The sequence below is a fragment of the Dermacentor andersoni genome, chromosome 4, assembly GCF_023375885.2.
Source record: "Dermacentor andersoni chromosome 4, qqDerAnde1_hic_scaffold, whole genome shotgun sequence".
In the NCBI taxonomy this organism is placed as follows: Eukaryota; Metazoa; Arthropoda; class Arachnida; order Ixodida; family Ixodidae; genus Dermacentor; species Dermacentor andersoni.
This window is the reverse complement of record NC_092817.1, coordinates 178,158,590-178,184,939: the sequence shown is the minus strand read 5'-3', so window position 1 is coordinate 178,184,939 and position 26,350 is coordinate 178,158,590. Positions and strand designations below refer to the sequence as shown.

Below are 26,350 nucleotides of genomic sequence, written 5' to 3'. Positions count from 1 at the left end.
TCTATTCTTGTTATCCAGTCTCTGTTCGATGTGCTAAAAGTGTGTCTCCCTTCTGTGCTTTTTAGTCTTGCTGTCGCAGTGGCGCTTAGGCGTTTTTGATCGTTGTTCAGAACAGTGTGCGGGAAATCCTGGCCCTGATGCCATGTTCAGCAGGCGTCAATCCCGGCTTAAGTCCACGTTCCCATTCTAACATGTGCTTGTACAAACACTAACGCCTGCAACCGTGCTTGTGCGTTGCCTTGTCTTCGGTTTGATGACCCGAATATGGATACTTTCGACGGAGCAATGAGAAAGTTTCTTTGTGGCGGTACTTATAGACAGGAAGGAAATAATAGAAAATAAGTGGCGAGATTTCGTGAAATTATGCACGCATTAATAGGCTTGGCTTGCTTTGCTTGCGAATTATTGTACTTTGTGCCATCTTTTGTTTGCCCCTGGGAAAGCTCGGTGCAGGCTGTCACCGCCAGGGTGGTGGCAACTAAGACCTGCCGCTGCATGCTCCCAGCGCTCGAGACAGATGGCGCTCCCGACTAGACTCTAGGAACTTAGCGGCAGCTTTACGGCGAGCTGTCTGTCCCACTTGGGCAGCGATGGGATAAGTATGTAGGGTACAGTTCACTTCCCAACTACTCACAACATCAATATCACTGCCGATTCCACGGTGCGGTCTTTTATCTTTCGGCAACGCTAGTCATTTAGAGTAGCAACACTTCAGATGTATATTTCACGAAAATGTGAAAAAATGCAGCGCTTACCAGGGCAATCTTGTCGGGGTTCACAAGCAACCTTTGTCTTACGAGAGTGTAGAAAGAACACACCGGAATTTCGATGTTTCCATAGGGAGAGTAGATGACGCGATCTTCAACACGAGCCTTCATCTTCCTAGTTAGAGGCAATGAAACGACCCTGCGCAACAGAAAAATGATACCTTGTCACTACCTAGTATTTCATCCTTGCTGAAATTTCTCTTTTCCTACATTTACTATAGAAGAACACCTTATTATATGATTAGTTCAAATCATTCTGCGACGGCTTCACTACATTTTCTTCCCTTGGCATCATTTAAATACTTTCGATTTATCAAAAGCCACTTCCTGATAGATCTCTTAATGTTTGCCTCCAACCTTTATGCAAATAGAACTATCTCGTTCGTCTATGTGTCCCCAAGTGGACATCCGTCATGTTTTCAGCTCTCAACAATAAGCCTTCCTTCTTCATAAATCTTCCTTCTTGAGGCTACCACATGCCGCCATTGGTTAAAGCTTTCGAATGCGCGCTCTGGTTTTGCTCTAAGTCAGTTCTCGCTCTAAGTCAGCTCTAAGTCAGTTCTCTAAGTCAGTTCTAATAGCGTGACCTTTTTTTATAGGCATTTAGGTAAGCTTCTTTTATATTGCTAAATATGTTCCAGAGCTTTATACTGAACAATCTTTGCATTGTGAACCATTCCCTCTCATATTCTAGTCAGTTCGCGGTAGGTAGGTAGCTAGGTAAGTAAATTTGCGTCTTGGATGCGAATCTCTGCCGTCGACCACAGCATGCTGATGCTTGCACCAGAAGTACATAATCGCATGTACAGTTCTCTCATTTCAAAGCCAGCCAGCTGTCTGAAACGTTTCGCACATGCGCTGTTTGTTGTTCATCTGCGCGAGTGGGCACACACACCATATGGGATCAGCCACGAAATGGACGATTTGCACAAAATGAGTAGAAGATCGGCCGAAGAAAATGTTTTACAGAGGTAAAAAATTATGCAGTGTATTGGTCACCCTATTACAGTAAATCGATTAACATGTAATAATCATTGATTTATTTCTTTGGGATTGGAGCAAATTGGTGTCACAGTAAAGCATTTCATAGCATTGCAAACATGTACCCCAACTTGGAAACTCCGAGAGAAAGCAGTATGAGGACATTCACGTGGAGTCGAGCCTTCTTTATAGCATGTTTCGCCTTTCTTAGACAAGAAAATTGCCGACAAAAATGAATTAGTGGTTGTTTTCGGTTCGCCGCGCTTTATATACACAAAGGAGATGCCGTCGAAAGAGACCTGTGTGTATAGAAATGTAGGGGTGGGATGCGGAAGCGTAGCTTCTTCATAATGTGGCCTCCATTTGCATATTGGGCAGAATTTGCGATTCCGGGGTATATTAGGTATTGGATGTGAGGATACGAGGCCAGACTCCATTTACACAAGTAGTTCATTGTTAATTTTACGAAAAATAGCAGTAGCGGTATAGACGGTTGAAGGAAGGGCAAAAATTACAGGGCCACCCTTGTTGGTATTTGGAAAATTACTAATGTTCAAAAGCCATATTTATGCTGGCTTTGCCAATGAGTTGGTTCTTATACAATTACTTTTCCATCCTGTATTTTTTTCTCCCAGTACTACATTGAAACGCATTGCGCCACCCCATTGCGGTTATTACATGTCTGACATCGCTTTTCGAAAATGAGTATTTACTTGCTAAAATAATCAATAATCAAATTTTTTTCTCACGTTATTTGTATTTCTTTCATTTTTTATTTTTGTGTGGCTTCACTTGCGGAGTGTAGCTACCATATCTAGTTTTCTAAGAACCTGCATTTCTGTGATGTATGTTATCAGCTGTACCGAACCCTGAACTAACGCTCCTAGCCAAGGAGCCTTTAAGACAAACAATCTGAACTCAGCAATCATACAAAGGCCAAAATTTGTGTGGAGGTGCCTCAATTATAGGAAGTCGCAAATGAGACGGAGCCAATATATATTACTGGTAATACATTCGGGTCTTTTCAAGAGTCTTTTCACTTTTCACGAGTGAGCAGTTGAATAGAGCTGCTTGAATAAACCTATGAATCCTGCTAGACAAAAAGGAATGCCATCAGGAAGTGTAATCTAATATGAACGATCAAGCAAACACGAGAAATCTGCAACGTCTCCGCTCTCTCTACGCTGTAGGACATTCAATAACATAATGTTGAGCTGAAGATGCTTCAAGTGACCATACGGAAAGTCATCGATAATTCGGGAAGAAAGTTAGCTTCATTCGCGTATATGTTAGAGGAAATAATTTGGAGGGAAACGTTAGTATAATTGTCTGGTCTTATCTAATAAAGCTTTACATTCAAGGGTCAAAAAATAACTCCACAAAGACCACGTTTGACTGAAGATAATGTGGCCCAGTCAACAATTAAATGAAGTTGGCTGGCTATTAAAACACTGTCTGGTGATTTCTAAATCAAGATCCATGCATTGAGCGGTCGAAATGTCGCCATTAAGGAAGGCACACACATTTCAGGAGCCCAAGACAAGCTTGAGGAGGGCGAAACCAAAGCTGAATGCATTCGCTGCTTGGGGAACAAGGAAACCTATCTTACATAAAAGAGAACACACTAAAATTTTACCATTGGGCAGACATACATGCCGTATATCAATAGCAGAGCATGTCTTCGCGTTCTTGAAGAATTATTGCTCAGTCGTGATAATAATCACATACCGCGGCATGCTTTCGCAGCAATGTACTCAATATACGGTGACGAAATGAGTTTTTGTTACTGTGTCCCCTTCCTTGTGACATTTAGTGCTTTGGGTCGCTGTGTTACTACATTGCAATACCATTGCGATTGTTCAACATTTGCCAGTACTTTCCTCGCTGCGACTAGCGCTATGTGAAAATTGTCTGACGTGGCACGGCCTTTATGACCGGTCCAGGTTCACCACGTTCTAAAGCATCTTAGCCGGACAAGTTCCATTGTCGTGTTAACGTAGATCACATTGATCACATTACGTATGTTCTACAACCGTATGCATGGTTTTAGAACATTCACGTCATCAGGTCATTATACAATCTAGAGTGTATATCACTCGCAATCACGTAACACTAAGTGTATATCTCGCAGATCTCTGCAGTACCAATGCAGAACTCAACAAAACACCGGTATATACTTGTGTCGAGCGGCGACCGTAGAATTCATGCCGTTGATGTTATAGGATCAGCGTCAACGTGGCCGTCGTCTTGTTGCTATCGTCGCACACACGTACACTCGTGTCACGCGCACAACTAGACTTAGGGAAACATGTCTTCCCGCCTGGTAACATTTTCCCGAACCACAAACAATGCTACATAGCAAGCTACCTGCAAAATTCTTCGGGCTACATCAATTCCTTCGGGGGGTGGGATCCGCGAAAACCTTTTTTAGATTTCTTTTGTGTTTTTTTATCACCCCGCCACCAGTTATACGAGCTCAATTCACCCACAGATTACATTTCTAGTCTCACGGAGCACGAGTACATTCGTCATGCTCTTTGTTGTGAGTTGCGACGAAGCACATTGTCTCACCGTTGTACTTTTCACCGTTGTACGTTTCAGGAAGCTTCCAGAGAAAATAAATACTACTCGTACTCTGCAACGAGACATGCTACACACCTAACAAGAAAGGTTTTGCGCGCAATCCGTTGTCCTGCATGCTGCGTCGCTGCCCTGCCATACTTGCAACGAAACGATAACATTTATTTCTATATGGCGAAAGGGCACCTTTGTGTATGACCACTAACTCATAAAACGTATGATTACGCATACAAGGAATAAAATTTCCGCGTGCTGCTTCCATACATGTTGTATTCACCACTGAGGAGTTTCCTGTGCCGTAGCGTTTTCAATATAAATTTACTCGCCATCCCGGCAAGGCGAAAGGGGCCGTGCAGCCAAGCTGTTAAAAGCCACCCATGCAACTGCTGAGGGGGGTATGCACTGTTCTAATAATTTAGAGTAATGGTAGTGAAAGTAATTTAGTGCACTGGTAGTAATGAAAGTAGTGGTAATTTTAACAGCACACGGTTGCCCATAGCGGGGCTGCAACAGCACTGAACACAGTTGCTAGGCTGGTTGTTCTATACACGAAAGGCTAGGCACGTCACTTCCCATGTCGCCAGCTGCCGTCATCGCGACAGCTTGGGCAGCCGTAATCTGCACCAGGAAACGTATGCGAGGAGCGCTACGTGCTTCTCATTGTTACCAGGAGTGCCTTAACACAAATTATAGTATAAAGGTTATCAACAGCGATAAGGTGCCTCAGAAAGGCTGGCCAACGCTTCAATAGGAGGACCTATTTTCGTCAAAGGTGGCCTCGTCATCCTCGGCATGTTAGTTTTAAAGTTTTGGTAGAGTGATGTCGCGTGCGCTTGTTGTCTGGGACGGCTTCTTGTAAAGGGAGATACTTAAAAGAGATTGAGCGCTGTCACCCGACGTCAGTGAGCGTGGTTCCCAAAACGAGTGGACAAGAGCGGGAGAGTGGGAAGACGGGGAGAAAAGAAAAGAAAAAGGATTGACCAGAAGAGGAAAAAAAGAACAAGAAAAGAAAAAGAAGGGCGTGGGAGGGTGTTGGGGAAGCAAGATATTAGGGAGCATTCAGGGGTGTCGTTCGCGGCATGTTTTTGTGGATTTAGAAGAGTCGGTCAGGCGGTCCGTGCGCGAGTAACAGAAAAGACCCAAAAAGACATCTGTTAAAATAATGACTTTAGTAGCCTAGCAGCAATGCGTCGAATAATGTTGAAGGAGTTAAGATGGCGACAAGGAGTCTGAGGTGCAATGCATGATGTAACTGGAAGGCAACAGCATGGTCTTTCAAGGGACGTTAGCCCCATTAGGTGTCGTTACGTAGGTGTCCTAGAAGAGTGGATTGTTGAGCTAGTTGGTGGTTCATATTTGAAGTAGTAGCTTAGCGCGAGTAAAACCATGGAAACCAGAAAGACGGGAAACGACAAGCGCTACTCACAACTGTTTATTGGAAGGAAGGATAGTACATACATAAATCCTCTTGTCACGCAGGCGCCTACTAAGCAGAAGAGAAGCCGTTACATGCACATCAAAGGCGGTTGCGCAAGAACTTAAATTCGGCATCTAGTAATGTGATAGAAGGCTCACTCACACATCTATCTCTATTCTTCTTGATAAAGAAGGCTTTATGAGCGAGCCTGGAAGGGGCGTTGCCGCTTCTGCCAAGAATAGTCGTAGCAAAAAATCGAGTGTCACAACCACACGCGCTAACATGAGCAACCAAATGTGCGCCCTTATCCTCTTTCTTTTTCTGTAATTTTTGAGCATGTTCCCTTAAACGGTCATTCACACACAAAAATATTCCTCTATCTATGTATGTTTGTATGTAAATGTTTTCTCTCATCTGTTTGCCTGAGTAGTCCGTGCCTGAATATTTGGTGCATGGGGCTGCTATGCTGAGTGAACAGGTTTCAGAACCAACAGTCAGATCAACTTGGGTCACCGAGCATGTCCCAATGCGTACATCTGTGCCACTCTTTAACGAACCAAGTTTCACTCCAACACGGATCTATGTGCATACGGGACTTGGTCGGTACCCTTGTTCGAAAAAACTCTTGACGCGGACTACTGGGTGCGTACTACTCGCTCCGTTCTGGTCTTCAATGAACCTCTTTGATGCCAACTTAGGTCACTGGGGTTGTGCCATTAGGTGTTTGTGTACTCGTCAATCAACGTCTTTCACGTCAATTCGAGCAAGTATATATGGCTCACTGGGAATGTGGCGTTCTACAATGACAAAAAAAGAGCTCTTAAATTTACCCGGTGTTGAGCGGAAACGAACCAACATCAAAGGGGTCGTTCAAAGACAGCAGCTCAACGCATTAGCTGGCTCCGCTACTGCGGAGCCCGCTAATGAGTGGCACTGGGTGCGTGCCACTCTTCAATGACCAAACCTCTCGCTAGCTTGAGTCACTAAGTATGTACCAGTGCGTGTACGGCAAGTAAAATAAAATTTTTAGCGTTCAAGGCATTGGCTCTCCAGGATTCTCTTGTCTGAATCCACGCGCAAATTTCTGTGCTGTGCTACATTGCGCAGCGTGTTATTATATATTAAGATACAAATATATTGACACGTGTACGCGTTTATGTTTATGGGGTGACCGCGCTTCACCGACTAACGATTGTTATCCCTCAAGGCAATACTCGCCTGCATTTATCGGAAGTTTCTTTAATGTGATCGATGGTTCTATCCGGTGTCTGTTGTCACCGAAACTTGTGTAATTTCATTGCATGTATGCGCTACGCGAATTAGGTAGTATTTTTCGGAAGACACGTGGGCACCGCCTAATACATTGGAAACTTCGAGGAATCATGTATAAACGCCGACGCGCTTGACCCACAGATCAGATTTCGATGATCACCGACAGGGTTGGCCACTATTGTTGTGCTTCGAATGTAACTGATTTTTGTGGGCAGAGGTTCGCCAAATAAAGACTTATTTTTTTAATTCACAGTTTTGCTTTAGTGCTCTGCACCGTAACTCCTAAGGAAAAACATATAGATAACATAGAGCGATATAGATACAACAGAGTACCAATTGTATGGGAAGGCAGAAAATTTAATGAAGTGGCAGAACTTCCACAAATACTGAAGCATTTATGTCCCGTTTTGCAAATGCTGTTCATGCTTTTAGTTTATATCACAGAAAGATGACTGGAAAACTATAAATTAGGGTTTGATTTTTCATACATGCGTAGTGGACAAATGATGTAACAGAAGGTCCCAGAACTAATGTATGCGGACGACATATTGCTACTAGAGCACAGTGCAAGACCTACACTTTCGAATGCGTGGGAACCAAGCGAAAATCCAGGCGCTGGGTTAGCATAGAAAAATCGAGAATTATGATCTTCAATGAATAGACCAGTGATTAGGTGGTGTCAATGGAATATCAAGCCACACCCTAAACCAAGCAAATAAATACTTCGGCGCATACATAAACAAAGTACACACTTTCTAGAGCACACACCAAGATAACCTGCAAATAAAGGAGAAGCGGAATGCAGGAGTAATTAAACATAGAACATTTTGCGGTCGCAATAAATATGGGGTGGTGCGTGTAATCTGGTACTAGCGCTAACGCTCGAAAATACCATTCTTTGCTTAAAATCATATCTGTTGGCAGGGGTGAAAGTTAAGCAAAATAATTAGGCCGGTTGGCTTTGGGAGCCATCGGCAAAAACAATGTATGAGGCAGTTGAGGGTGGCATGGGTTGGGCTGCGTTTGAAATCAGAGAAGAGGAAAATTGATTTTCAAGAAATTATTAGGAGCATGGATCAAGATAAGTTGGTGGCTGAAGTGTACACTTATCAGTACTGAATGGATGAAGACGTCAAGAAAGTTGGCAACCACGTACAGAGTAATTGAAAGCGTAAATTGACAAGCAGCAGGCGTCAGAAAGAATTTGAGAGAAAGAGAAACAATGAATTGGTCGCAAAGAATTAAAACAAGAAAGACCATGGAGATTTACGAGAATGAGAAGAAGGAATTTAAAAGGCGAGAAGTCTACGATAACACGAAGGGAAGTGCCTTGCTACTTGAAGCTCGAGCTTGTTGCTTAAAGACAAAAAAAAATACCGCAGCAAATATTCGCAGTTAGACGAGGTATGTGTACGCTGCTGCAACAAATCCCGAGGCAAATCAGCACGTCTTAATGAAAGGTGCAGGTATTCACCAGTTGAGACCCGTCAGTGACGCACACCTTAGAGAAGCAATCCGAGTTAAAGTGCATGAAAGCATCAACCGGCCATCAGTTCAGATAAGCAAAAGACCTTTAGAGTACAGATGAAAAAAAAATAGGGAAGAAACAGGGCAGGATCAGTTACAGGCATAGGCAGCTGTATAACGTAGGTGGAAATGTTATGAGGAAAAAGAAAACGATTACAGAAACTTTGAGAAAAATTCTAGCATGAAACGCATGTATATCATAATTGAGTAGCTCAAGCAGGCTAGGTGACCATTTGTCACCGCCAGCTTTTAAAGGCGACGCCAATAAATCATCACCATTCTCATCAGAAGCGCGGGAGTGGAGTCCAGTGACCGTATGACCCGTTTCTCAGTTTTCGCATGCACCGGCGCACCAAGCATTTGGAAGGCCAAGCACAGGCTTCGTGGCGTCGGCGCTACATGGCGACGAGTATTCCTAGGGAAACGCGAAAGATCTATCCCGCTGCAGTACGTGCCTCCTATGTAATTGGTTTCCACGGTGGCAATAAATTACGTCAATGTATTGACTCATTGCTAACGCATTAAGGTCCAAAAAACTGTAAGATGGGTTCTACCTCAGTGTTTATGCATCTAACCGTTTTCCTGCGAACTCGCTTGACCCAGAAATCCGCCGGTCTAAAGGCTAGAGCACCGAGCCGGTGTGCTGAGTGAAATAGGTTCACAACCAACCACCGCACCATCCTCTGTGACTGGGTATTTGACCTTAGGTGGGTGCAGAAGAGTGGCTATCCAACTTTACGCCAATTTGTGTGTCCTGTTATGTGGCAATGTTTATAGCCCGCTTTTCAGCAAACTTCACTGACGGCAAGTTGAGTCACTCGGTATGTGCGACAGGTTATGCGCCGCTCTTCAATGAAGCTCGTATGCGCCGATATGGATGACAAGGTATGTGCCACTGTGTAGCACCGCTACTTATTAACTCAATAAAGTTATTTCCTTATCTCTCTCTGTTCGCTCTTTTACGTCAACCGAATCATGATGGGCCGCACGCTATGTGCGTCTCTTCAATAGCACAAAGCACCTAAAATGTATGTGGTGCGAGCGCGGAGTTGGTCAAGCGTCATAGATATTCACACAAACCTTCTTGAATGTATATTCACACAAGTGCATCTCCTACACTTCGCGGCGTAGCCACTCAAGGACCCGGCACGTCCACAGTGAAGCCCGGCTACGTGCAAGCCGTACACATGACTCGTCTCTGTGGTGGCAGCGCGGCATGTACTGAATTACTTCATTGCTAAGCGCATGAATGTGAAATGCAGTGCAATGTCATTGCCTCTTCTGCGTACGGTGGGTTCGGGCATCCAAGCTCCATCTGTAACAAGCGATCAAATTACAAAAGATTTGCAACGCATCTACCACGGAAACGCGGCAGGAGGAGATGAAGTAGGAGGCTATGTAATTGAAGATGAAGGGGTGATTACACTTTATAAAGAGCTTGCCACCCTTTAGACAAAACTTCAGGCAACTTCAAGCATACTAGAGTATTCGGATAATGCCAACAATATGATAATTCGCAAAAAGAGAGTCGCTGAGAAAGTGATTAAAGCATTTTATACCGGTAGCTTCGCCTCAGAACTGTAGAAAATATTTACCAAACCACATTTTATTAGGACCAGGGCTTCACTTCATTTCATTCAACCATGAGAACTGGCTTTCTTCAGGGAAACGGTTCTAAAACGCATCACACTCGTGTCGGCACTGTGAAAATTCAGAACTTTACGTGGTACAACCACCATCTCTATTAGGCTTTCATATATTACGAAATGACGTTTGACTCAGTCATGAGTCATGCCAGGAGTCATGAGTGCGCTGCGGGACGAAAGAGTGAAGCCAGCATACATTTATATTTTGTTAGATGTCTAGAAATACTCCAAAGCTACCCTGTTCTCCAGAGGAAAAGCGGAAAAGCGCCTGCCTAAATAGAGGTCCTATAAGGAGGCATAACGTCGAATGGTATTCAGTGCATGCTCTAACTATTCCAGCTATTCGACCGGAAAGGATTGAGACTGAATATCTCATTGAATATCTCAGCAAACTATGATGTGTAAAATACATTGTCAACTTACTATATGCTGAAGATGATTTCGGAAAATGCATTTAGGATATTGAGCGATAAATTGCAAAAGTAGACTTGGAGATTGTTGAGCAGACGGCAAATATATTGTTCGATAGTTTGGGTATAGAAGAAGAATCCATAGCTGACAGTTAGCCATTGGAGCCTGAGACGTTGCATCTACCCAGGTGCATTACCCACAGCGGGGCCAGTTTATGAGAAAGACAATGTAAGAAGACAAAACATGGGTTGGAGCGCGTACGGCCGGCATCATTAAATCATGACCGACAGCTCAGCGTGATCCTTCGAAAGAAAAGTGTACAGTCATTACATTGTACGGGTACTGTGCACATATTTGGGTTAACTTTAAAGATATTAGGAGTAAACGCCATTAAAACAGGACGCGCCATAGATTAGTTCACAGCTCATGAAACATTGCGCTCTATCGGAGGATGTTATCTGTTCTTACATCCTCGTCACGAATGAGCGCTGTCGCCCTTCACGTACAACGGCCACCTGTCGCCAGCAGTAAACGATGTCGTAAAGGAAGCTGTCTTTAGTGCGTTCCGCTTACCGGACGGTCACTCGCGTTTCAGCATTCCTCCACAAAAATGTCTGGTGATAACTTGGCGCTATTGCACTCACACTTGTAAGGTAGGCATGTCAACTGTATTTTACTTTATGATCTCCATTTCTTCTTTTTTAAGAATGTGTGAGTTTTTATGTTCGGCAGGAGATATCACAGCAGCAATTTCCGCCAGTAATACGCTTTTCATGACAGGTAGAACTGCCTTTTTGAGGCAGGTGCAAAAAGAAAGCAAGAGGCTACGTTTTTGCCAGCCTTCGCTTAATGCGCTACAGGGTTTGTCATGCAGCTAGTGTTCGTGGTCTTGATGTGACGATAGGTCTTTCTTAACGTGTAGAACCTCTTTCCTACGAAGAACTGAAAAAAAAAAAAATCTACCGCCTAATCTCCCCCAAGGGGATTATCGTGGTGCATAGCAATACATAGTGGCCCCTCAGTTACGCGTTTGCGAACTATATAAACGTTCTTGCATCTATTCTTCCGCTGCATTACTGCGTGTAGCTCTGCGTATCCTTAGCTGTTATGGAACATGACGCAGATGAAGAAGGTAAGCATTGTTCACGTTCTGCAGTAAAGCCATGTCAGCAGTCCCGAGAGCCAGAATGGCTGCGGTTAAATCCCCTCAATAAACAAAAAGAAACGTAATGTTTTTAAAACTTCCTCAGTCCTTCAATTCTAAGCGTTATCTCGACGTTCGAACCTCCAGCTATCCACGAGGGCGTGGGATCGAATCCCTGGCACGGCGTCGGCATTTCGATGAGGGCGAAATGCGACTTAGCTGCAGGTTTAGGTTCACGTTAAAGAACCCCAGATTGTTAAAATGTCACAAGACCCCATTGCAGTATGCCTCATAATCAGATTGTGGCTTTGAGACGTAAAATTCCGTAATTTAATTTTTTTAGCATGTCTTCTTACATGTACCGTGTTCCGTATTAGCGACGTCGGGTGGTTCTGCTTTTGGGTGCAGCACCAGTGAAAGTGAAGCGAGCTACTTTCCAGGATTCTGTCGGGGAAGTGAGATGCGGAGAAGAAGAATGTGTCGCTTCAAAAAATCAGCCGCGCTAACTTCAACGTTGCCTTTACAGAGAAACTGTTAGCCTCTAGTTGGTCGGGATTATTCGTCGCGTCGTTGTCACGGAATGAAAAAGCTTCAGCTAGTGAAACAAAACGTGGACACATTCCTTGGTACCGGGCATACAACATACAGCACAGCATTCGTTTCAATAAAGAGCAACCACAAAACAAGAAACCGAACCACATATTTGGTGAAAAGGTGCTCCTGCTTACAAGGCGAAGGGCCTAGCGCTCCCCGTTTACGTTTCTCGGTAAAGATTACTGTTGCTCAAGCTGCCGCCGTGTCGGCAGCTTGCGAGGTGAGTAGTGACGACAATAGCCGTTCAAGTGTAAAAGAGGCAACCTAGCAACCTAGCATCCTACGAGCAGTGTTCGTGTATATTCCCCGCAGGGAGCAGAATTCATAATTATCCGTCGCCGCTCGCACCGTTCTTCGCCGAGCGCTATCACGTGGTGCAATTTTTTTGAATTACAGTTTAATAACTCTGACTAGGCATCAAAGTTCCAGTCAGTGGAGCAACTGTGGCAAAGATTTAAAAGTGTCGCCATAACTTGCCTTGAGCGCTTCCGTTCTACTTGTACTAAGAACAAGCACAAGCGAAATCGCTGGATAACACGCAATGTTATCCATATGAAACGGAAAATTACAAAAAATTACAAATTACCATTACAATTACAAACGGAAAATATTACAAAAACAGAAAGACCGATGGAAGTCCCAGCTATAAAATTTAAGTCAAAGAAGCTCTAGTAAAATGGAAAAATAAAGTTATTTGATTGCACACTTGCCCACATTCTTAAAAGTTCACCCCGCAAATTCTGGTGTCACTTCATGGAAAGAAAGGAAAAAAAATTGAGCATATCGAACATGCCGAAAAAGTCCTCACACGAGTTGAAGACTTAGGTAATTCTTTCAATCGCTTCTGTCAGTTTGTTTATACAACAGACAAAGGTGATTACACAGGCGGTTTATTACTCAACATAAACGGTGATATGAGGACTGCAATTGAACCAGTTATTTCCAGCCGTTCAGATGTTTTACAATTGCTGGTTGAATTAGCCGCGAAGAAAGCGAGCGAAGCAGATGGTCTATCAACTAAAGTTTCAAAATCATATGCCGAATAGGTTTATTTTTACTAAGAGATGATATTTTAGGAGTCAATTGGAACGCATTTACTTCCACTAGACTGGAGCAATGCAATAGCGATCCCCGTTTTTAAATATGGCAACCGTTCGCAAGCATACAATTATCAACCCATATCTTTGGCGTAACTTTGATGCATGGACCTTAAAGAACACGCTATTGCAAAACATGATTACTTCACACTAACGAGTTACTTTCCACAAACCAGCATGAATTTAGGAATGGTCTTTCTACGGTGACACAGTAACCATAAACGCTCCATGATTTCTACATGAACATGGATGCGCACCTTCAAACAGACGTAATAAGTGTTGATTTTAATAAATCTTTCGGTATGGTTTCTCACCGCAAATTAGTTTTTAAGCTTGATAGAATAGCAATAGGTAATGCACTAATAAAATGGATGGAGGCATATTTATCTATTCGTAAAAACAGCCTGTAAAGATTGAGATTTGCACGTCAAGTCCATTGCATGTGTACTCGGGATTTACCCACGGTTCCGTTTCGAGACCAATACTGTTTTTGTTGTTTGTTAACGATAGCAGTGCACTATTTGAACCGCCCTTTATAATGACACTTTTTGCCGATGGTTGGTTCATTAATTCACCAATAGCTTGCGAAGGTGACTAAATTAATCTGAACAGACGCTTACAGGCACTAGATGAGCGGTGTTTCAAATGGCACATGGAAACAAACTATAGAAAAACAACATTTATGAATATTTGCTCAAGTAGGAGCAAACTTTCCTTCATACCACATCGGAAACCATCTTTTGAATAATGCAGCTTGTTTCAAATACTTAGGAGTCAGTATAATGCAGACGTTGCAATGTCACTCACATATTGACAATATGTGCGCCAAGAGAAACGAAAAACGATTTTTTAAAGAAAAGGTTGCAATGTACTACACGGGACGTGAAATTAAGAGCCTACAAAAATTTTGTATGACCAGTCATGGAGTACGCTTATGTTGTGTGGTCCCCTCATCAGAAAGTCCTGAAGGCAAAAATAGAAAGAATACAAAGGATGGCATTCCATTTGATATGCGGTAAATACCGACGCACGGAGTCTGTTAGCGCCTTGTTAAAACGGACATTAACGGACTCCGGGCGTTGGTTTTTGTAGGAACGCAGACGTGAGCATAGGCTAAAGTTTCTTTTTCAAAATCATGAATGGGTGGACAAAAATAAAGAAAAGGATATGTATTTTTATGGTGGGAAAAGAGGGCAAGGTTGTCGACGGTGAAGACGGCGAAGTGGCAACAGTCTCTAGGGATTCAGGGTTTATGTTTATGTACATCGTGTTTATATACATCGTGTAAATGGTTTTATACCCTGACATCTAGATGGAGCTGCTGGGTACGCGTCTTCGCCATGGAGCTGCGAAGCGGACGTCTCACTCAGTCTGCGACCATACTTCCAGAGGAACACACCGCGTCTGCAACTGCAATGCCTACTACGCATACCCAGTAGGTTGGTCTACCTCAGCCACAAGACCCCGGCAAGTTCATCGGCCTCGAAGGCGATCGCGTAGAACAACGGTTGAAGATGTATGAGCTCGCCAGCAAGGTGAGCAGGTGGGATCCGACTATAATGCTGGCCAATATCGTGTTCTAACTCGGCGCAACTCTGCAAACGTGGTTTTATATACTCGAAGAAGAGCTAGCCCGTTGGGACTTATTCAAAGAAAAGCTGTTCGACGTTTTTGGCAATCCGACCGGTCGACAACAAGCCGCCAAGCAACAAATCGCCAGGCTTGCCCAAACTGCTACCGACTCGTATGTCTCATACAGTCCGGACGTCGTAGTCCTCTGTCGTAAAAGCGAAACGTCCAGGCCAGAGGCGGACAAGGTTGGACACATTATCAAAGGCATCGCGGACGACGCATTCGACCTTCTGGTCTTTAGAAACTTGTCGACTGTGGACGCCATTGTGAAGGAATGCCTCCGTTTCGAGCAGGCGAGGATTCGCCGTTTATGCAACCAGCTTGCACGGCTTCCAAATACTGCAGCGACCTCTTCCTGTACCGACCCCATCGATCAATCTAGCTCGCCACCACCAAGTGAAAACGTGACCCGAATTGCACGCCGCGAACTCGAAGCAGCGTTTCCTACCTGGTCTCAAGATATGTCTTGAAACAATACTGCTGAGACGATATCGCTGATCCAGTCCATGGTCCGCCAGGAAATAGCTAATATGGGTCTTCTCAGCGCCTGCTCCTTGAGCCACCCTGACACCCGCCCTGCTCCTATGCTTCTGTCCTATCACAGTCCGCCTCACAGTGTCCGTTATCCCTACACTACCAGGAATCCATCGGACTGGCGCACATCTGACTACAGGCCGATCTGTTTCTGCTGCGGCCAAATCGGTCACGTTTCCCATCACTGCCGGAGCCGTTGGCCGTCCCCTCCTCGAAACACCTTCCAGAATTCCAGTTCGTCTCGAAGTTCCTCACCCCGTCGCTTCTACGACGCTTCCGACGCCACTACCTCGACTCACCGCTGTGCTAACTCGCCCTCGCCTCAACGTCGACAGCCACGTCTGCCCCAGCTTGCCCACTCGTCGTGACCGAGCTAACTAGGACCACCCCAGCATGAAAACTAGGCAATGCAGAACCTCGAGGTGGCGCTGCAATGTCGGATTGGCCACAGAATCCGCCTTTGACGCTGTTTACTAGACATAACCTTCTTGAAGTCCAAGTTCATGGCGCAGCCGTCTCAGCACTCATAGATAGCAGAGCACACATTACGATTGTGACCAGCCGCCTACGCCGCCATTTAAAGAAAAGTGTTACGCCAGCCGTTACTCGGTTCGTACGAATCGCCGACGGTAGCACGGTGCACGTGGTCGCAATGTGTACTGCACGTGTGAGTATTTCCGGCCGCCATACTGTCGTCCTTTTCACTGTGCTTGACCAATGCCCGCATGACCTCGTACTAGGCCTGGACTTCCTCTCTGCCCTTTCAGTGCTCATAGATTGTTCCTCAAGTACTGTGCGTCTTGACCTGCCTCTACTGGACATTCCTCCGACACCACACTAAAAAGCTGTACTTGAAGTTTTTTGCAAGGCTGGTCTAGAGCTCAACTCCAAGAAATGCAATTTCCGCGACCGTGACATTACTGTCCTTGGACATGTCGTCAATGCGACTGGCATCCGACCGGACCCAGAGAAAATTCGTGCCGTGAAAGAGCTTCCTGTTCCGCGGTCAGCAAAACATGTCCGAAGTGTTCTGCGCCTTTGCTCTTACTTCCGCCGCTTTGTTTGCCACCATAGATTTTGCCACCATAGCGCGCCCTCTCACAGATCTCCTGAAGAAACGTGTGCCGTTTTTATGGGGATCCTCTCAGGCCACTGCCTTTTCTCGCCTTATCACCATTCTCACCACCCCGCCGATTCTTGGACACTTCGGTGCTTCAGCCCCCTCATAGGTGCGCACCGATGCCAGTGGCCACGGAATCGGTGCCGTATTGGCACAAGTTGAACATGGCCATGAACATGTCATCGGGTACGCTAGCCGTCTTTTGTCACCTACGGAGCGGAACTGCTCTATTACCGAGCGCGAATGTTTGGCCGTTGTGTGGGCAGGGGCGAAATTCCGCCCCTGTTTTTATTGCAGGCCGTTTTCTATTGTAACGGACTACCATGGCCTCTGTTGGCTTTCGTCCTTAAAAGGTCCCACATGGATTCTTGGACGATGGGCTTTGCAGCTGTAACAGTATTCTTTTTCGGTGGTGTATAGGTCTGGTCGCCTACAAAAGGACGCCGACTGCTTCTCCCGTTACTCTGTACACATGCCCGCCAAAGCTGGCATGGATGCTTCCGCAAATGTTATTTCCATTTCCGCGCTTTTGGACATGGCCGACCAGCAACGCCATGACGCTATTTTCAGGACCCTCATTGACCGAATGGAATGTGCTCCCACTGATCCAGCGCTTCGGTGGTTCTTCCTCAACGACGGGATATTGTACCGACGCAGTTTTCATCCTGATGGTCATCCCCTTCTCCTTGTCGTTCCTCAACAACTCCGCTCAACCGTGCTTTAGGGGCTTCATGACGCCCCAACTGCCGGACACCTTGAGTTTGCTCGCACTTACGACCGTGTGCGCTGCCGCTTCTGCTGGCCCAGCCTCGCCCGCTGCACACGGTGCTATGTAGCTGCTTGCAAGCCCTGTCAGCATCGCAAAAAGCCAGCAACGCTTTCCACCGGGTACCTACAGCCGATCGGCATTCCATATGAGCCGTTTTTCGCGTTGGTTTGCATCTCCTTGGCCCTTTCCCTGAGTCCAGTTCCGGGAACAGGTTGATCGCTGTCACTACTGATTACGCGACGTACAATGCCATCACTCGGGCACTTCCCACGAACTGCGCAACCGACGTCGCAGATCCCCTACTCCGGGTCATCATTTTAGTACACGGCGCCCCGCGACAGCTCCTTACTGATCTAGGCTGCGCCTTGCTATCCCAAGTCACCGCGGATATCCTACGCTCATCTTCTACCAAGCACAAACTGGCTCCCTCTTATCATTGCCAGACCAACGGCCCTACTGAGTGACTTAATCGGACCATTACTGACATGCTATCTCAATACGTTTCACCCGACCATAAGGACTGGGATGTGGCTTTCCCTTATGTCACGTTCGTCCATAATTCACCACGCCCCGATACTACTGGGCATTCCCCATTTTACTTACTCTTCGGTCGTGAACCTGTATCACCATTGGACTCTTGATACAGGATTCGAGGACCGAGTATGCCCGCGACGCCAGCGCCCACGCTGACCTAGTGCGCCCTCTTTCCCGTACTCCTCTGTTGGCATCGCAGGAATCTCAACGGCACGCTTACAATCGCCGCCATCGTGATATGTATTTTTCACCAGACTGTCTCGTGCTACTTTGATCCCATTGCCGCTGAGTGGGGCTCTCTGAGAAACTCCTTCCGTGCTACAAAGCCCCTTACCGTGTACTACGTCAAGTGACCGATGCCACTTACAAGATAATCCCCGTGACATCCATCATGCCGCCCGGTTCCACATCACCAGACGTCGCACACGCCTCTCTAGGCCCTTACCGACGGCCCCGTCTGAAGCACCGGGATGGTGCTTTTTCTGTCGGCGGTCGTGTTATGGTGGGAAAAGAGGACAAGGTTGTCGATGCTGAAGACCACTAACTGGCAACAGTCTCTAGGGATTCTCCGCTGCCGTTTATATAGGCATCGTGCAAATACATCGTGAAATAGTTTTAGACCCGTGACAATACCTCCAACATCCAACAAGAATATGCGTTCGTCTAAATATAATAGAGCTATACAACCTTATTTAGCATGTACTGAACAATTTTGTTTGTCGTTTTTTTTTCTGACACGATTGAAATGTGGAATGGACTGCGTAATTGCAGTTGTGAACAAAGAGGATCTGTGATTTTTGAAAATGCGTTAGATAGTTTCTTTTGCGATGACGTGTACTAAATTCTACTACGAGCATTTGTTTATTTGTTGACTTTTCTTTGTTTAACCACCCTTTGTTCCTTGGTTTTGTTGTTAACTACCAACATCGTTAGTAAATTTAATGTTACATAAAATAGAGTGAAAATTATGTATCATGTATTCTTGACACATAACCATCCCTGTAGTGACCCGAATAATGGGGTTAACAGCATCAAATAAATAAAAAAATGATGTGAAAGGCTGAAGTGCCCCGCGGCGACGCCAACTTTACGGGCGCGCCGCTGACTCGTTTCCATTAGTCCCATCGAAATTGCAATCAGCGGACCATTGAGGGTGCGTTGCACCAATCCGGTCCAGGTTCTAGGTACTGTATTCGACGATATTAAGTTAATAACTTTAGTTAGATGATATAAAACACATAATTTAAACATTTCTCTTCCAGTAAGACGACGAAACCGCACGGAAGGTGGCAAAGCTTCTTCCGGGGTGCCCTGCGGATGGACGAGACCGGCCGGCTCCGAAAGGAACCAGTATATTCAAGGTGTGTTCGCCTTGTTCAACGAGTTCAGGTTGACTTGTTTACGCTTAAGCAGCATTTATCTCAAGTAACACTCCTGTACACGCTGAAATGCGTGCGCCTGGCATGAGAGGTAGTTCAGTTGTACAAGTTTTTGAGTACATGTCCAGCACGACACAGACGCGGGACAACGAATCAACGACACGTCTGTGTCGCTCTGCACATATATGGCAAGAATGTTAACTTCCAAACTCGCCCAATTCACTGCGTTGCTTGTACGATTGTTCTGACTATGCGGCTCCAAAACAGTGGGTTCAAAACATAGTAAATACTAGCAGATACAATTTTTCCGTGCACACTTGTCTTTCTCTACTCTGTGTGTGTATTTTACTTTGTTTGTCGGCGTTCTGATTTTCATGTAAGGTCGATTGATGTGTTCGTGTTCATTGTTTTGTAGCAAGCGAAAACATCGTTTGCCTATGCTGATGAGATACCTGTGACAGCTTCAGCATATACTGCCCGTAATATGTGCATGTTCTATTTTCCTTAGCAGATGTGAGGAATATAAAATTCATTTTTTTTCCTTTAATAAGCGCTTTGTTATAGTAAATTAACCTGAGTAGTATCAAGAGCTAAAGAAAAAATTGTGTTGTCATATTACAGTCTGCAATGTGCGAATAGTTGCTTTGCCAGTTTTCAAATCTTATGTGATAAGTGCAATAAAATATAACGTGTTCTTACTCTCAATAACATTGTTGCCTTTCCAGTGCCTTTGAATTCTGCCCCAAAAGCTCAAAGAACCAGCACTCATCCGCTGCTTCAACCAGCCACTGCTCATTCATTTCCTCGTACGAAATAAATTTGATCTAGAAGCTCGTGCATCTTGAATCTTCTTTCCACTTGCAGATTTGCTGCTACGAAGGAGCTGTTAAGTTTGCGGTATGAATCGTAATAATAAGCTTTGCGTAAAATATGCACATGTGAACATTTGAAATGCGTTTAAATCTACATGTCTGCACTGTATGTATTGAAAACGCTCAATAAGAATTAAATTATCGGGTTTTACGTGCCAAAACCACTTTCTGATTATGAGGCAAGCCGTGGTTAGGACTCCGGAAATTTCGACCACCTGAGCTTCTTTAACGTGCACCAAAATCTAAGCACACGGGTGTTTTCGAACTTCGCCCCCATTTAAATGCACCCATCATTACCGGTATTGAATCCCACGACCTCGCGGTCAACATCCCAACATCATAGCCACTGAGCAACTACGGCGGGTATCGAAAACGTGCAGCTACTGTGAACGACAGTTAGTGATGAATAACGGACACGGTTAACGGTCACTGACATAACTGCAGCTGTGATAGTTCTCTTGGCGACGATCATTATTCGTCTGGTTTCGGTAGCCAAAGTGTGCTCACATAATTCTCTACACGTGTGTGAAGTTTTCTTTAAACACCCTTCAAAAAATTTCTTGCCTCTCGGGCTCCGCCAGAAAACTCTATATGCATGATGAAAACCATTGCACCGCTTTTTGTTGCAAGGTAATGCACGTTTGCATGCTAACTTTCGAGCTCTTCGAGCCACGGGCGCAGTCAGGATTTTATTTATAGTGATCGAGTGAGTCATGCTCCTTCTGTGTACGTTCGTGCGTGTGTTTTACACGTGCGTGTATTTATGTACATACAAACTAAAATTTTCGGGGGGTTGGCAGCCCTCCGGCTACGGCAATCGTTCGAGCGTGCCCTACATTAAAAAGTGTCATCTTGCTCAGTGCTTGCGAACACTTCGCGCATGTAGCTCGCGACCAGCAGACAAAAAAGCAAATGGAACACAGCGTGGTGTTTGCATCGTCCGTGCGCGAGGAGGGGCTTCACTGCAGAGATGGAAAATAAAGAGGACCTATGCGTAACTGTGCTCCCTGCGTAAGTATATTCTGTAAAAAAGTTTACACCCTTTGGGGTGTATATCTGCAACACAACAATAATCGTCATCTGCCTTGCTTGCGTTTCCTTTCTTGAAAACGCCACGCCCGCTGCTTTCCTGTTGGCAATGCTATGTCACCCTGATAACGCGCAAGCCGTTGGTTACTAGGAAGTACCAGTGTCGCAGCGGACGGAAAGAAATGCGGAAGGAAATGCGGAAATTCGCAGCGGAAGGAAATGCGGACAAGACAAATGACGTTTTTTGTAGTGTAGCAAGATGCGACTCAAATGGTGTACACTTTTGTTAGTGTATACAGGGATGCTCCCTGCACCAGTGGTGGCGTGCTGCCGCTGGCCGTATTGCTGTGGAATTCCATCACGGAGGAACTCCGTACGTCCGTATTCTACTCTGGCTGAATAACGCGCCGGGGGAGGAAATTAGTCATTAACCATTGGTATATGTAGTATATATAGTATATGTAGTGGTGGTTTTCAAATGCTTCGCTGAATATAAACTCTGGCAGAACCGAGGTGGCGAGTAAATTTTTTTGTGTGTGTGTTGCAGCCAATAGGTAGACATCCAAAATAAACGCAATGGCTTGTGTTTTACTTCAAGTTCTGTGTTTCCTGTGTGAGTAGAAAGGGCAAAGATTTGTTTCTCTCTTCTCTATTCAACCACTGCAGAACCATGCGAATCCTTATAACCGTATTCACCTTGTGCATCCTTATAAAATTTGCATGTTAGCCACTAGTACAGTTAGAGTGTAGTGGGTATCAACACTAGACACAGTCTTACCAGCCTTTATAGTATGAGAAGGTTTTCATAAATACTGATTCTGATTAACAGCGCCTGACATCCTTTGTGGCACACTGCAATTGGCAAGAAATCAAGAGCCTACCTGCGTGCTGCAACTTGTGAATGTGTCGTTGCACGATATGTGGCACGTCACTTTTAGGTCGCCAACGTGCAACCGACGCGTTCGTTAGGAGACAAAGAGGAAGGCAATGTGGCTTGCTCGGGCTCCGCCTAATGTCGTTCAGCAGAATGACGTTTACTCTTGCTCAAGTTCCAGAGGGGCTCATATTACGGTGTTATAAGCCCAGCCAGGATGCCCTTGTGGAAGAGATAAGGTTCACACTTATGGAACCTGCAGAAGATTACACCACATAGTGAAACACGGCGCAGACACTGCTGGCCTTTTATAAACGGCTGTTTAGAGATAGCAAGTGCAATTTCTTCTGAGATTTATAGCAATAACTGTGAAACGCAACTGCAGCGAAATGTCACTTTGGCTAATTTGGCAATGGGTAAAAGGCCGGATACCGGCCAACCGGTCAAAACAAATGTTTCGTTTTACTTTTCTACGTGGAGGTGCACGTAGCAAAGAACTACTTCATGCTGTTATATATATATATATATATATATATATATATATATATATATATATATATATATATATATATATATATATATATATATAATAAACGAGAAGAAAGGGAGTTAACCGAGGGGCCCTATTTCTATTAGTCTTGTCCACTCTTCAAATTTTCACACCCTTATGGGTGTAATGCGGGTTTACTTATCTTTTCACCCTTGTAAACCCCCTTGAAACACCTTCTTTAACGGAAAAGGGTGTTCAATAAGAAAACACCCTTGGAACGCCCCAGTCTTTCTAATTTACACCCTAATTATAAGGGAGTAAGTGACCCAGCTTACAGTATATGATAAATGAACATTGGCAGTTAACGCGTTGATATTGGCTATACATGAAACGCGCGCTACCTGCGCTTTAATCAGGTCGCTGGAATGGTTAGCTCGGGGCAATGATTCAGGTAGCTGAATCCGGTAGCATCTAGGCAGCAGCGCACTGACTCCGAACAGTGGTTAAAAATGAAGTTTTCCACGAATGTTGATATCGAACGGATGACACTAACGCGCCGACTTTGAACAGCCAAATATCTGCAAAGGCTTCGCATGATCAATTGCAAAATATTTACAATGCTATAACTGAATACTTAAAGGTGTGCAACCAGTTAGACTGGGAATGGTTAGGATTGAGGGCTAACGGTATATAGCTCACCAACTTACGGTTTGTAGATGACATTGGCATACTCAGCAATGCTGCACACTATTTGCAACAAACGTTTGAGGACCTTAGCGCAGAAAGTGTAAAATTCTGATTGAAAGTTAGTATGCAGAAGAAAAAAGTAATGTTCCGCAGCCTGGCGAGAGAACTAAATGTCACGGTCGGCAGTCAGCCTCTAGAACCTGCGCAGAAATACGTTTATTGAGGTTAATTACTCGCAGGGGTCTCTGATCAAGGAAATTAACAGAAATAAAGAATTAGCTGGAGAGCTTACGGCAGGCATTACTAAATCATGACCAGGGAGCTTACTGTTAATCATTGCTTTCTACCGTTACTAACGTATGGGGCCGAAACTTGGAAGTTACCAAAGAAGCTTGGGAAGACCTTGAGGACCGCGCAACGAGCGATGGAATGAAAAATATTAGGCATGACGACAGCGATGTGGATTATAGAGCGAACGGGGATAGCTGATATTCTGGTTGACATCAAGAGGAACAAGTCGTGCTGGGCAGTCATTGCATTACGTACGGGAGATAACTGCTGGTCTATTGGAGTTGCAGAATGGGTGCTAAGGGAAGGGAAGCATAGTCGAGGACGGCAAAGAATAAGAGGGGCGTGATCGAATTAGGAAACTTGAAGACACGTGGAATCAGTTAGCACAAGACAGAGGTATTGGATATCGCTGGAGAGGCTTTCATTTTGCGATGGACATGAAAATAGGCTGTCAATGATGATAATGTCACGACATTCATGCCAGCTTCACGTCATGTCATTCATGTTATGTCATGCATGCGCGTCATGCACGTTCTGCTAGCTCTATTTGCGTCGATTGCGGGGGGGGGAGTAGCAGCGTAGACAAGTGGGGCACGCCGGGCACTTGTAACGCTCACTAACCGCTTTTTTTTTGCTTCTATGGCAATTGCCCGGCTTCTCCCTCTCCACGGCCAATTGGGATCCCCCCCTCACACGAAAGCTATTCTGGCTACGCCACTGTGGGGAGGGGGGTGTACGATTGCTCTGGAACCCTCCCCCTAACTTGTCAACGGAAACAGGGGAGGGGAGGGGAGCTGCCGCCAGGCCGCAAACCTTAGGCAGCCCAATTACCGGCTGCATTTCCTTTTGGACGTGGATACTGCTCTAATGTCATTATACACTAGGATTCATAGCGGTTCGAGGGCATGCGACAATAAAAAAAAACCACATACAGCCATCAGCATGTCTTAGGTTGAGCAGATCTTTGGGAACTGGGCAAGACTCTCATAAAAAGAAAAGCCTCCACCCCTCTTACATGCATTGTCAAATCTGGTTCACCGCCGACTACACATTTTCGGTAAGAAAAAATCACACAGGAAATCCTCTGGGATTTGTCTGAGTATGCGTAAGCATTGTGACTCTTCCTCTTCTACACGCAGTCCATGTCTTTATCAATGTTATGACACTTGATCCGACGTGTATAAGCGACAGCGCTGCGGCGACACGAGCTGCTGTGGGCGGCGGCGCGAAGTGAATGGCGCAAGCAAAGTACTGGAGGTGGCGGGGCCAGGTGCGCTAGTGACGTTCCGTTCAGTTTGAGCCGTTATCACTCTTTAGCCCTACTCATCCGCGTCGAACCGTTATCAACCGTTCTCGGGCGGCTGCTGCTTGTAGCACGGCCGAGCGAACCGTATCATGAAAGCGAACTGCCATGCGGACAGAGTGTGCCCACTGCTGAAAACTTCACGCGCTGTGTTCTCACCATTTACATTGCTTTGAAAACAGACGCCCGTACACGAATCTTGAAAGTGATCGCGCAACGCGCATAGTACGGCATGAGCTGAAAGCTTCGTGAGCGCTATGTTCTCGCCGCTTCTGTCGCGTTAAAGCGAGAGCTCACACGAAGGCGAATTCACTCGCTGCTGCGGGTTCTATTCTGAAAGATATCGTGCGATACGGACTGACACACGGATGGTTTTTCTGGTTGGTAAGTATAGAAATGCTTACGTTATAAAAAAATCGCAGGGTTCATGAATTTCGCGATAACTACCAACACCAACCTACTCTCCCGCCTCCCGCTGAGCGGTGCGGTCTTGGTCGCCCCCTCCCAACCCCCGGGAAAAGGGACACCACGCCTCTATCTCAGTTGAAGAAGCGATGATGAAACGTTAACAACGACAAGAACGGCGTATCCTATGGCCTCCGAGATTTGCATGCGAAGCTGGCGCACGCGAATCAAGGTGGCCATAATTGACCACTTAATCGCATAAAAAGACTAAAAGAATAATGCCAAGTGACACAGTAAAAAAGGGTAAACAAAGAACTGATCTGAACCATACTGTTTGGGGAAAAGAAATAAAAATTTATGCAGCCGCAACACACGCCACTACAGCCACCACCGCAGGCATAACCTCGGAACCGACAGTCGGCAACGCTAGTTCACCGCAACACCGCTGTTTCGTCTCCGCAAAGAGAGCCGCCATCTTCTCGCGCCTCAAGTTTTGTATGATTTTGTTCTCTGCAAGTCCCCGCACGCAACTCATCGGTGGATGTACGGCTGCACGGCGTCGCAATGCGGCCTGCGTCATTTTCTCGTGTTCGCATAATCGGTGTGAGACATGTCGCATATGAAATGTTTGATAGAAGTGCCTCCCGCCCAAGTGAAGCGGCCGTATGGGGTTCGGAAGCGTCGACGGGTTTCCGGCATGCGGATTTCAGGTACGTGCAAATGAGTTTCGCCCTCCTATTGAGCTCCGGAGCAAAGCGTGCAATGTCTCATGTGAAAGATGCAGTGCCCGTCATCGTGGTGTGAATTTCGAGCGGCAAATGAGAACTGCGGCACTTAGCGAACACCGCGGCTACTAACTCAGCGTGGAAATTGTTTTACGTTACCGTAATATGTTGCTATCAGTCTAACCTGCGGCATGTGGACAGCTAGCCCATTGACTTTTGCTTGTGGCAGCGACAGGTATGTAAATGGCAGCGCTAATAATTTTCGAGAGC

General features: G+C 45.4%; 1 protein-coding gene across 1 annotated transcript in view; it reads right to left on the bottom strand.

Annotated features, from left to right (window-relative positions):
* Positions 1-22,273, bottom strand: part of LOC126530658 (uncharacterized) — a 50,044-nt gene extending 27,771 nt beyond the window's left edge. Inside the window, exons 1-2 of the mRNA XM_072287672.1 lie at positions 22,187-22,273; positions 756-906 (exon numbers count right to left, since the gene is read on the bottom strand). Coding sequence (XP_072143773.1) covers positions 756-878 — 123 coding nt within the window. The 5' untranslated portion in view covers positions 879-906; positions 22,187-22,273. The remainder of the gene's footprint in view (positions 1-755; positions 907-22,186) is intronic.
* Positions 22,274-26,350: the final 4,077 nt, after the last annotated feature.